Here is a 13,697-nt window from a genome sequence, read left to right as displayed (position 1 = left end):
ATCTGGACTTTTAAGTGTGGTTTCTTTAAATATTAATTGATACGCATTAGGAGAAATGGTATTTAAGTAATGAGTAGCAGGTGTGTCTTTTATCTGATGAAGTCTAGTTTTCAGATGAAAGCGCTCATCTTTGTATCTGTGGTTGTGATATAAAAGTTTATTATTGCCTCAAAACGGTGGCCTGGATTCTTTTATACTTTTCAGCACTTGGTTTGTATTTTTATATTTGACTTTGAGTGGATTTACACAAAGTCCAAACACCAACGTACCAATGTGTCAAAGTCAAAACAGTGTTTCAATTAGTTCCACAGACACTTTGACCATAAATTATGTTTAATGGCAATTTAAACTACATTTTCTTTGTCAAAGAGAGAGTAAAACCTCCACAGTATATTCAAATAAGTTAATTTGTAGTGCAACCGGGATCCAATGTTAAAAAACAAGAGTAGAGCATAGTTTTATATATGCATATATATATATATATATATATATATATATATATATATATATATATATATATATATATACATACATACATACATATACATGGAGTAGCTCCATGTGAAAGCGCTTACCATTTTAAATAAATAGTTTTTATTTTTATATGGTTGGACTTTTGTGTTGCTTGCCTGGTTCGTGGACTGCCTTAGATATTTTACTAGTATTGCATTTAATTACCATAACTCTGGAAAAATAGCACTCAGAAGAGAACTTTAATTCAGAGAAAGATGTGAACTTGAATAAATCATGTTATGACACTTGAGTGGTGGAACAGTGTGCATTTCAGGAGAACATAAACCTATGTGGAAATTCAAAATACCTCCTTAGTAGCAAAAGTGGGGGCACAGTTTGACAAATGATTGAAATGCAGACCCAAAAACATTTACAGCCTGCAGCATTAGTTAAGGCAGGGAGGATCACCACCCTCAACTATGTCAAAGTTCCTCATTAGCCATGAGATCTTGTGGTTCTTTAGCGACAGCTGTAGCTGATTGGATTGCTGGAGAATATCCAAATCTGTTGTATTGTTACTGTGTCTTTTGTAATGGCAAGGACAATTACACTACCCTTGCAAGCACAATAGCAATATAAGAAATAATAGGTGATGTTTTACTTTAAATTTCACAGTATGGTCTCTGGTGGTCTTCCAGAAATCTGAAAGGCAAGGTGACAGGAATTTGATATAAACCTTCTCAGATTCTTTTACAGAAAAGGAATGTACTGTGAGACTAATTTAAGAGAAAATGAGCACATTTATATTTCTATAGCTGCTTGCTGTAACTCTTAAAATAACTACATGAAACACTTTTCAAATACTTCCCTAATGCATTCACTCTTTACCTTAAAGCCATACATGCAGCTGCATCGATACATTTCAACTGCATCACTGTGGCAAGTTCCCTGATTCTGGCATGGATGTGAAAGGCATGGGTTACATTTAGCCTGGATGCTCACATCTGCAGGACCTAGACATTAAAACAAATAAGAAAATACATTATATTTAACTTGAAATATGGCATTACTGCTTAAATGCTTACAATGTCACAAAAACTTTTTGTTTTATATTTTTATTGGTTGAAAAATCATGAAAATTCAGAACAATAACTACTATAAAAATAACTAATTTAGGTAAACTAATGCAAATATATGTCTATGAAAGTACTGGTATGAACAATAATGACCAGGACCACTATTTAAAATGTACATGTATGTTGGTAGTCTTAACTAGGCTGCAAGCTAAGGCTAGGATTTATACATTCAATGAATATAACATTAGAAATAGTCTTGACTGCTTTTGATAGTTTGGTCTTTATTTCTCCATTTGGATGTATGCTGCCTTCTGTAGGACAATCTTCTCATTTCAATACCTTGGATTATTAACTTGGGCCAGTGTAGTTTAACTACTGGCTAAAGAACTTATATATATATATATATATATATATATATATATATATATATATATAAAATGCAGACAGTGGAGTAATATTGCAGAGAAACAATGAATGGAAGGGAGAGAAATGTGCATTACTGCATATAGTTTCTACAGACATGAGCTGTCTAGATTTGTGATAATGGAATCATAAAAATCAGAAAAGGGCCTAAAAAAATTAATCTTTTCAAACCTCAGCACGCTATGTAGGAGGCTTAGACTTCTACAAAGAGGGGGAACATGCCTCAGACATCACCCCCTGAATATACTACTGTATTACCATCATCTCATACCCTGTTAGTAAAACAGTTCAGGTTCTCTTCATGTTTTATGGATTAGAACAATGCTATTGCACAACTGCTAATGCTGGATTACAACAATGCTATTGCACAGTTGCTAATGCTGGATTAGAACAATGCTATTGCACAACTGCTAATATATTCAACTGTAATGCTGCTGCACTTTGAATGTAGACGTCATACAACAAGCAATTAATTTCATAATGATACTATGGCTGTATAGTCCTCAACAAGGTGGAGGTTATGTTACTGTATACTGAATAGAAAGGAATTTATACTTAAGATTATTATTTTAATATTAATATTGTACATTTCTGTTTCATTTGGGAAGTCATCTGCTCCAGGGAACTGCCACATTGACAATACACCCCTAAGATCGGATCCAGTTGTTCAGGATTGGGAACTTATGTGGACAGTGACATAACTTTTGACCATGTGTCTGTTGTTGTAAGAAAGTCCTTCTATATTGCACATCTTACAAACAAAGGGATTATGTCTAGATCAAGGGATGTCATTGTCCCCCTTTACTCAGCCCTCATTAGGCCAGTCACTGAATGTAATGCCCCCTTTGGCATATATCTGTCCAGACACCTGCAACAACTGGAACACCCACAGAGATAACTTACTGAAAAGATACAAAGCCTAAACAAGACGTCCTACACAGACCATCTCAAAGCCCTGTCACTGTACTCGGTATCCTGCAGACTGCTAATATGTGACCTGCGTTTGGCATATAAGGTATCCTCTGACCTGTACTTCATGGATTTCCTGCACATCAGCAAGTCAAATGACTTCAGAAATACTCAGTCTAGGGATCTAAACCTCTTCTGCGAGATCAGCACAATGGTTTGCCAGGGCAGGTATACCTCACAGAGGATACCGCTGTGGTGGGAGCAGACTCCCCCTCCACATTAAACAAAGTTCATCCCTGTCATTATCAAGTGCAACTTAGATCTGTGGATAGGAAACAGAAAACCTACCCCAGGACTGCCGCCTGTACTACTAATGGACACAGCAGCTCCTGAATGCTTTAGCTTATATGTGGGTCCCTTCAAATTATTAGTGGAATGATCCCAGTTATTCCCATTAGGGATAATATATAATTATCTACCAAGGGATGGGTACGACCAAGCTATAAACAAATGGGATTGGTTATTTTGAGCACAAAAAGGGAAACTGGCCAGGTTTAAAATGGCCCACATGGACAGCTAACCTAGTACTTACCTATGAACTAAGGTCGGGTGGCATGATTACAGGGTAATCCTATGGGCTAAGCTTGTAAAGGCTCCAGGGCCATTAGCCTGGTACACAACTATGAGCCTATAAGATAAAGCTAAGGGATTAGATACATAAGAGCGCTGACTAAATCTTAATGAAACTCACAGCCCATTTATGTTATTCCTATTAAACATTTAGTTGCAATTGTTTCTCTTATATCAATTTTATTTTACAGTTGTCTTGCATTGTTTCAGTTTGAATATATGCCCTATCCCTTTATGGAGATATTAATGTTATCATGATAAAAGGGCATGGTATCTTTAAATAGACAGATTCAATGAAGGGTAGAGCAAATATCCCCAGGATCACTAGCCACATTAGGCAGGCAGATTTTGAGGCTAACCTACTACAGTTATACTGACTTATTACATATTCTTGACTGATTCCTCACTGCAAGTTTAAAATTACACTTATTTACTGTAGTGTTTGCATTCAGAACAGCAAGCTTCAAATCTAAGCCCACTCACACATATGCAGGCAAATTGGATTACATAAGGCCATTAATGAAAGAGTTACAGGAATGCGAAATGACCAGAGGTCACAAATGCAGAATTCTGTTAGTGGTCACATGTGCAGAATTCTGTTAATTAGTGGTTGCTTTTGGAGCAATCTCTCAGTGCAGGACCGTGCAGTCAGAAATGTTCGGAGTCTGAAGTTGCTGTAATAATTTACCCGATCTGTAATAAATTAAACACTATGAGTGATTTTCAATAAACTGCCTGTAATCTTTTAAAGTAAAAAAACATAATAATAATTTTAAAGACAAGATGCCTGCTTTACCACAGAATGTCTACCACAAATTAATTTGTACTTTGCGTATTTTACGGAATCCTGACCAAAAAAGTTACCAAGTACATGAAAACCGGTAAAACATGAAATAATTGATCATCATGTCTGTGACTGATCTCTCATTCTATGAAGTTTTGGACATGCTGATGTTTAATAAAAAATTAAAAAAAAATATGGTGCAGAGGGATAAATCCCTGACTGGGTCCAAGATGATTCAAGTTCATTTATATTCATAGGCACTGGAGGAAGTGGGTTGGGGAGGATAGGAGTGAGCAGCCATTGTCCAATTCCAATCCCAAGGATAGGGAGGTGGTTCTGGCTTGTCATTTGGGTGATGCCACCCTCACTAAACTGGAGGCTATTGTCAATGTTTTGGCTGACAAGTTCAGCTCATATTTCTCCCCACACTGTTCCTGATAATCCAAAGGAAATACCATATACCACAATCCCCTCAACCATTACTAGGGGACAGGTCTTCAATGCACTTTCCAAGGCCAAAGGCATTGCATTGATGGGCCCCAATAACAGCCTGGGAGGCTTACTAAATAGCATGAAACATGACCTCTGTGGTCCACCTGTATCACTTTTCACCTGCAGCCTACAGTCGGGTTTTGTGCCCAAGAAATGGAAGATGGCTACAGTCATTCCCCTGTACAAAGATGTTCCAACCATCGATCCGGGTAACTACAGGCTCATAAGTCTGACCAGCCTAATATGTAAGGCCATGGAAAGAATCATTATAGACATGATAAATTAGGACATAGGTACCCTGCAAACGCTGGACCCGTCACAGCTCATCTTTGTTAAAGGAAGGTCATGCTTATTAAATCTGGTGGACTTCTTTGAGAGGGTCACCAAAGCAAAGGATGAGGGCAAGACTGTGCACACAGCTTATCTAAACCTGACCATGGCTTTTGCTACAGTACCCAACTCAGGTATTATAGACAAGTTAACTAAATTAGGTATAAACTCTTTTATCACCCACTGGATAGTCATCTGGCTCACTGATAGGATCTAGGAGGTTAAAATAGGTAAGTCTACCTCCTCCAAGAGGCCAATCACTAGCGGAGTCCCCCACAGCTCAATAATGGGCCCACTCCTTTTTGGCATCTATTTCTATGAAGTAGAAGCAAAAGCTGAAAGTTTATGGCTGACTACGTTTGCAGATGATTGCAAGCTGGGGGTCATCACTGACTACCTTGCAAACACTAGCATTCTTCAAGAAGGCCTATCTCTGACTAACAAATGGTTCTCCAACAGCAAAAACCAACCGTAATAAGTAGAAAAGTTCCGTACTAACAGACAAAAAAAGTCTTTTATTCAAAATTCCAACAAACAAATGAGCGCTTTCGTCTGCACAAAGCAGACTTCTTCAGAATAATGAACCTGTAGTGCCTTTGTTTTTTATATAATCTTGTGTAACACAATTAATCAGTAATTGCCAATTAAACCATCAAAGTTAATTTTAAGGTGAGAAGGAATTGTAATGGAATTACTTCTCATACCTTAAATCTTTTTTGGCATGTTAACATTTTTTATGTATATGCTAAAAGAAACGCCCTGTATAAATACTTAAATACTAAAAATTATACTTAATTGTACAAGTTAAAAACATTACCAACACAAATTTTAGTCAAAAAGTAAAAAGTGTTAAAAAATGAATATTATATTGTATACAATTCGTTCATTTAATTTGTAACCATTAAGTAATACATTTTCATATATTTTCTTATTACTTGTTTACTGTTGTATAAAACACATAAGCTAATTTCAAAAGAACTTTTTCTTTTCATCTACTACTTAGTTCATATAGGACCGTGCTTAAATTAAAAACAAATAATGTTCAAATGTAATTAGTGTTCTTTGTGTGTAATGATATTTAATAACATTCCTAATGAAAAAAGTATTCCTAATAAAAAATATTTTGAATAAGAAAAGCCTGCAGTCTAATAAATGTGGTATAGAAACTACAATTTACAACCTAAAATCCCATGTATACAAGGGTAAAGAACATCCTGTTTGGTATCTGACAGGGAAGGATGTCTCCGAAACATTAACTCCCCCACCCTACAAGGTGATGGGTCCAAAATGTTGGACTATTCTGTCTTAACTAGGGTGTGTATTGTGTGTGTATCAAACTGTGAATATTTTATAATGAAGATGGCGATGGTTGAATATATATATAATGTAAAGGTTAATACATAGTAGAGAATAAAAAATATATTAAAAAGATGTGTTAAAAATGTGTATTTTCTCATAATTATTCTTTAAATATGTAATAAATATTTGAATTAAAATGTAATTTTAGTGTTAAAGTTAAACTGATGCTGCTTTGTCTATCAAAATTGCTTTTATATTGATGTATTCGTTGAGACCTGGAAAATAATTAGACCTCAGTCTCAACTGCCACATTATCTCCCTTTGCAGTAAAAGATTTTTAATATCCCCTCCCCTGTTGTTTTCTTTAATCAAGTCCAGAATACCAAACCTAAAACCTGTAAAACCATCACACAATGTGGAATGCTTGTAGAGAGCACTGGTGTCTTTCTTCACTTTAATATCGTTTGTGTGTTCGTATATGCTCTCTCTAAGTGTTCTCTCGGTTTTACCCACATAGAAGGAGGGGCATTTTGTACAAGTGGCCAAATAGACTAACATTCTACTACGACAATTACCTTTACAAAAGAAAACCTTACTGTTCAATCCATTTTTCAAATTTATGTCTTCCACTAAATTGATATATACACACTGTCTACAACAACCACATCTAGTTGTTCCTTTCTTCTTGTCAACAGTGGTTGTTTCCATTTCGAACAATCTTTTAAAATTCATACCCGTCTTGTATGAAAACATAGGTTTAATACCGACTGTTTCATATATTTCCTTGTTGGTCTTCAAAATAGACCAGTTACTTTCCAAAATTTTGGTGAAACAATCAGAAAATCCATTATATTCAACTATACAAGCACCTGAAAAATCTTTAATGTCAGACGTCATGTTCTCTTTGGGTGCCAACGTTTGACCTAACAAAGGTTTGTACTTAGTCCCCCACCCTAAATATACTTCTTCCAAAATTTCACCCACTATATGTTTTGGTAATCCCTTTCTAAGAATTTATCCATCAGAAAGGCAAATTCATACTGTAGATCTTTATATTCAGAGGTCATCCTCGCTATTCTTACTGCCTGTCCCTTAATAATACTTCTCTTCTGATGAAAGGGATGCAGGCTGTTAAAATGAAGATAGCTGTTACACCAAGTACTTTTTCGAAAAATGTTGGACTTAAAACCTTGAACTGTTTTACTAAGAGTAATGTCCAAGTAATTTATACTCTGGTTCTGTATTTCATGAGTAAATGACAAAAAAGTAGTGGTTTCGTTTATGTATTTCATAAATTCCTCAAATTTGCCCTTCTGATCATCCTCCCAAACAAGAAAAATATTGTCTAAAAACCTAAGGTTAATTTTAATATTATTCATGAATACACTAGAAAGAATGTGTTGTTCTTCCCACCCAAGAAGTACTAGGTTTGCGTATATGGGGGCACAAGCTGCCCCCATAGCCACACCCGTCACTTGTTTGTAATATTCTCCTTGGAATAAAATGAAATTGTTGTCGAGGACAACTTCAGTCAGTTCTAATATCAATCTTTTACTGTCCGGTGGTGAATCAAGATATTTGTTAACACAATTCTCAAAATAATCAACCCCCAGATCCCTGGGTATACAAGTAAATAGATCTTTAACGTCTATGGTAACCATTTTACAGGATTCAGACCATAGATTGTTGTTAATTTTACCCAGAAAGTCCCAGGAGTCCTGAACTAAATGTTTTTGCTTCTTAACAATTCCTTTTAATTTTTGATCAATGTACACTGCCAATGGGTGGGTTTTAGACTTTTTAGCTGAAACTATGGGACGGAAAGGAGGCTTCAGGATGTTTTTGTGTATCTTGGGTATTCCAAAAAATTGTGGAACACATGAATGTTTTTGCTTCAAAAAATTATAGGTTTCATCTTCAATTTCTGTTTTCTATAAGATATTCTTCCAAAAGAGAGTCTATTCTTCTGTAAGCTATTTGAACTTCATTGTATGAAACAGTAGAATAAGTTTCTTCATCAGTCAGCAAATTAGTTAAAACATCATTGTAAGCCTCCTGGTAAAAAATTACCACGCCCCCACCTTTGTCTGTCTTTGACTACCTTGCAAACACTAGCATTCTTCAAGAAGGCCTATCTCTGACTAACAAATGGTGTCAAAGCCATGGTCTTAAACTTAGTGCTAAGAAATGCTTAATTGCACCCTTTGGGAAGTCAACCATCCCAGCTGATTACCATGTTGATAATACACCTGTAATAGTTGACCCAGTGGTTGGGGATCTAGGTACACACACAGACAGTAGCCTTACCTTTGACACCACCTGGCCACAGCAGTGAGGAAATCCTTTTATGCTGAGCAGCTTATAAGTAAGGGCATGGCATCTAGGTCCAAAGAGTTCATTATCTCACTGTACTCTTCCCTTATCAGACCAATCATACAGTACAATGCTCCCTTTGGTATGAACCTGACCAGGCATATGCAGTAACTAGAGTGACCTCAGAGGTTCCTTACAAAAAGAATACAAGGCGTAACAAGCCTGCCTTATGCAGAGTGCCTTAATGCCCTTTCCCTCTATTATAGATTGCTGAGGGTGTATCTATGCCTGGCTTACAATGCATCCATAAACCTCACACTTACTGCAAGGTGTAAGGACCTGAATTTTGTCTGTGTCTTAAACAGAGCATACTGGAGAGACAGATATGTGTCCTAGAGAATGCCACTCCTATGGAACAGGCTTTTCATCCATTTGAAACTAACTTCATCTATTACTCTATTTAAGCTCAACCTAGACCAGTGGATGGAGAATAGGAAACTTACACAAGGCCTGGCAAGTTATAAATGCCTCACCCTCAATGTCCTGTTTGGATACAGGATGTCATTATTCTTTTGGGAAAACTTGACTAGGCTTAGAAAGGCCCCCAGGGTCATTAGGCTAGTAACAATCTATGAACCTATGTCTAAAGGAAATACTGATTATAGCATGCATGAAATACTAGCCTGAAGAAGCATGTGCTGACCTGGGCTTCTGGATAAGCTTTTGGGTATAGGCACAGATGTTCTCAATGGTTGGCAGATCTAGTGAGTCACTATAGCTTAGGCTACCCATGTGGTGTTATTTTTTTTTTTTTTGGTTGCATGTGGTGAAGATTTTACTCGTACATGCACAGCTGACTGTTGGCATTTCCACTATCAAACTTTTGTGGTTGCTGTTTTTGCCATCAGCATTGTGATGTGTTTACATAATGTAGTACTTCCATAAATAAATAAACACACACACATCAACTTGACAAACTGATATTAAAAAAATAAAATAGGTTAAATCTGATCACTTAGGAAGATGACATGATGTAACTGTATCATGTTAACACTGTTTGCCTGATTTAAGATGTGAACTAACTACGTATTAACTTGTTGGTTGATGATGTGGATGAAAATTTTAACAAGTTAATACAACTGTGTACTAGAATATATGATCATATGAATGCTATAATAAAGAAGAAAAAACAAAGTTTTGTTTAGGCATACATTTAACTGTATTATTGTTTTATGTTATGGACTGTGTGGATGTAAACTTGTTTGGTGGGGGTCAAAAATAATGTTAGACTACAAAGAATACTGTTGGTAGACAGGTGAAGCTCTTTCCCCCAGGAATGAATGACCAAGTAATCTTTAAAGGTGTTTGGAAATTGAAGAAACTTAAGCACTAATGAAATGTTTAGAAATTCTATGTAGAACAGACATTTTATTGTTGATTTTTGTTGACTTTTTTCATGTACTTTATATATACATACATATATATATATATATATATATATATATATACACACACACACACACACACACACACACACACATGTGTGCTTATATGGTTTACTATCATTACATTGAATACAACCCAGTCGAAATGATAAATATCGAAAGTGGGTGTTTATCTACTTATAATATCGAACTGTATTACCTCGAGAATGGAAATGCTGAATTGCAGTTGTAATTAGTCTACTTGCAATTCGATAATCCACAGTCGACGAAAGTGCATGTCGCAAAATTGTTGACGTCAACATGTAAATATTTAAATGTTGTAGAGTAGTGTAACGAGCGTACATGGAGGAGATATCAGCAATAACGCTATTAAATTGGATATATTACTAATAGCCATGCAGAGTTCTTCACAGGTTTGTAGCAGGACGGACAGTTTAAACTAACATTTGTATGTGCATAACTTTATTTGCAATTGCCGTGCTAAGTATAAGGAGCCATGTTACATATACTGCTATCCAGTTTACATTATGAACTCTATAGCTCAAACATTTATTGTGGAGTAGTATCTGTACCAGCTATTGCAAATTTAGTTCACTTTGTTATATGCAGCTATTATACGTTATACAACTTTGGAATGCTTCAGTATATGTCATAGGGTTGAAACTATGACTTATTGTATACACTATGTGTTCTGTTGCCAGGTTGCTGATGTAGATACTGCGGTTGCTAGCCCAGGAAGATTGCATACTATATACAATACTGCCATGTCCCAAAAAGGAAGGAGGATGCCAGTGATTGATGGCTATGTATATTATCTAGAGAAGCAGACTGATGATAGGAGATATTGGTAGTGTTCACTTAAGCAAAAGGAGAAATGTAAGGGCAGGTGTATTACTATAGAGGTTAGTGAAGGCGAATGTTTACAGAGAAGCAGTCCACAGTTCCATGCACCTGACCCTGTAAAACCTGAGTGTCATACTGTTATGTCAGCCATAAAAAGGAGAGCAGAGCAAACCACAGAAGACCCGTGCAGGGTTGTTTCAGAGGTTTTGGCTAGTACATCAACAGATGTAACAGTTTTTTTCAATTTGTATGTACCTGTGGGGGGGGGGGGGGATAAAAAAAATGTTTTATTATAATTGGCTTTTGTAATACTTGCTGTTTTATAATATCTGTAATAACGTCTGTTTTAACTATGTATGATTTCTTGGAGCGTTTCTCCCCGGGCCTCTACTGAAAATGGACATGTATCTAGCTAGACTAGCCCGGTCAACAAATGTAAAATAAAAAATAAATAAATAAAATAAATAAATAAATAAACAGTTGATTTACAAACACCACCGCACTGAAACAGATTGTTGTCAGAGCAGGGAGCGAAGGCAAAGCAGCAGTGTTTAAGGATTTCACTGATTTAGGGCATTTAACAGCTGATATGTTACCTATTAAGATTGGTAGCTTTATCATTGCGCATGATGGTGATGAGGGGCATATTCATTGCCTAGTTGTCATAACAACAGTCAACAACTTAAAAATAATGTTTAAAGCGGACTTTTTAATGCTTGATGGCACTTTCCCCATTAGTACGGTTGATTGTAAACAAGTATATACTATAGCAATAACCCACGCCTGGGTGTGGGTAATGCTGGATTTACCCACGGTTGTCGTGGTTCGCCCTCGGGACCAAACAAAGCCAACTGTGGGTAAATACAGCATTACCCACACCCAGAAGTGGGTTATTGTTATTATACCATGACATTATTTAAGAAAAGAAACTATCACTTTTCTTAAATAATGGCATAGTATAATGCCTGTTTACTGCCCTTCCGCAGATGTCTGGCATCCGAGGCAGTTCTGATGTACTGCGCACCTGCGCAGTACATCAGAGCTATGGGCAAAAGCAATGGAGAAAGCAAGATCTCCGTTGCTTTTTTACTGTTTCGCTATGTTAAATGGGTTTAACATAGCGAGACAGCTTTAAAATAAGCAACGGAGATGTCCGTTGCTTATTTTAAAACTGTCTCGCTATGTTAAACCCATTTAACATAGCTAAAAAGCAACGGAGATCTTGCTTTCTCCGTTGCTTTTTTTTAAAACCTGTCTCGCTATGTTAAATGGGTTTAGCATAGCGAGACAGCTTTAAAATAAGCAACGGAGATCTCCGTTGCTTATTTTAAAGCTGTCTCACTATGTTAAACCCATTTAACATAGCGAGACAGTGTTTTAAAAGTTAAGTTATACTAATGGAAAAAAGTCCGGGCGACCGGACCTTTTTCCATTAGTATAACTCGATTTACAATGTGCACGCTGGCCAATCAGCGTGCATGTTTTGGGGGGTCAAGGTATAATATACATTGCCCTCTGTCAGAAGGTGAACATAGGAAAATCATTCCCGTGGTGTACGCATTACTGTCTACAAAGAGTGAGAGTTGTTAGGACTACTTTTGGTCAAATGTTAAACATTTGTGTCATGAGAATGATCTGACTCTAGCATCACAGATGATTATGAGCGATTTTGAAAAAGGGGCTGTAAATGCCATAACGCGACACTTCCCAGACTCAGCAGCTAAGGGATGTTGGTTCCATTTTTGCCAAATCATATGGCGACAAATACAGAAACTACACCTAGTTGCTGAGTTTGGTCAAAGTAGGTCATTCTCAATGCTATGTAAGGAAATATTAGCATTAGCATTTCTGAAACCTGATGATGTTTTCCCCACATTTGAAAGTATTGAACGTGAAATGCCAGACACTGCCAAGGCATTAGGCACATTCTTTAAAGAAAATTATTTGTTAGGCAAACCTAGGAGATACAGAATGTGTGGATGTACATCCGAAAGAATACCTCCAATATTTGACGTAGTTTTCTGGAATCATTATGACACTTGTACTGAAGGTTTCCCTAGATCCCAGAATGCAGTAGAAGGATGGCACCGTTGTCTACGTAGCCTGCTAGGTAGGAAGAAACTATACATTATGGAGATTTTACACGCTATTCAGTTGGAACAAAACCATATTGAGGACTTGGTGTCAAGGATGTTTTTGTTTGCCCCTCCATCCCCAAAGAGGAGATGTTTAATGGAAAGGGAGATTGCCTTTAGGAGACTATCAGAGAAAAGGGATACATTCACATGCAGAAGGTTCACCACATTAGTTGCTAAACACTGTTCATTCTGATACCTGGTTCTAACACTTACGGAGATGTTTGCAATTCACACATTCACTACACTGGTTTATATAGCACATTAGTTAACGTTCCATAAAGTATGCATTGTAATGAGGATGGTTTCACTTGTTTTATGTTGGTTCACGGTGTATTTATATGACAAAAACATCTTGGAGTGCTATTACTGTTGTCTACACTACTGTTACCCTGCTTCTAAACAGCTATAATTACGGTACGTAGGGTTGTTAAGGATCGTGACACTACAGACGACAGATCAATGCAGACATACTTGTTTGGAGGAAGTTTTACAGCTGGGAAGTGTATGTTGCACTCAGGATAAGAGGGGATGCACTCTGTGGTCGAAAATATTGAGTTCGACA

The 13,697-nt window shown here is 36.7% G+C and overlaps 1 protein-coding gene across 2 annotated transcripts in view; it reads right to left on the bottom strand.

The window, feature by feature from the left end:
- SLIT1 (slit guidance ligand 1) overlaps window positions 1–13,697 on the bottom strand; it is a 3,022,655-nt gene that overhangs the window by 361,975 nt on the left and 2,646,983 nt on the right. For both annotated transcript variants that reach the window (XM_044056244.1, XM_044056245.1), the window contains exon 27: window positions 1,342–1,466. In XM_044056244.1, the coding sequence (XP_043912179.1) occupies window positions 1,342–1,466 (125 nt within the window). The remainder of the gene's footprint in view (window positions 1–1,341; window positions 1,467–13,697) is intronic.

Source organism: Protopterus annectens, chromosome 14.part0 (genome assembly GCF_019279795.1).
Source record: "Protopterus annectens isolate FY-2018-M chromosome 14.part0, PAN1.0, whole genome shotgun sequence".
Taxonomy (NCBI): domain Eukaryota; kingdom Metazoa; phylum Chordata; order Ceratodontiformes; family Protopteridae; genus Protopterus; species Protopterus annectens.
This window is presented reverse-complemented; position numbering and strand designations above follow the sequence as displayed.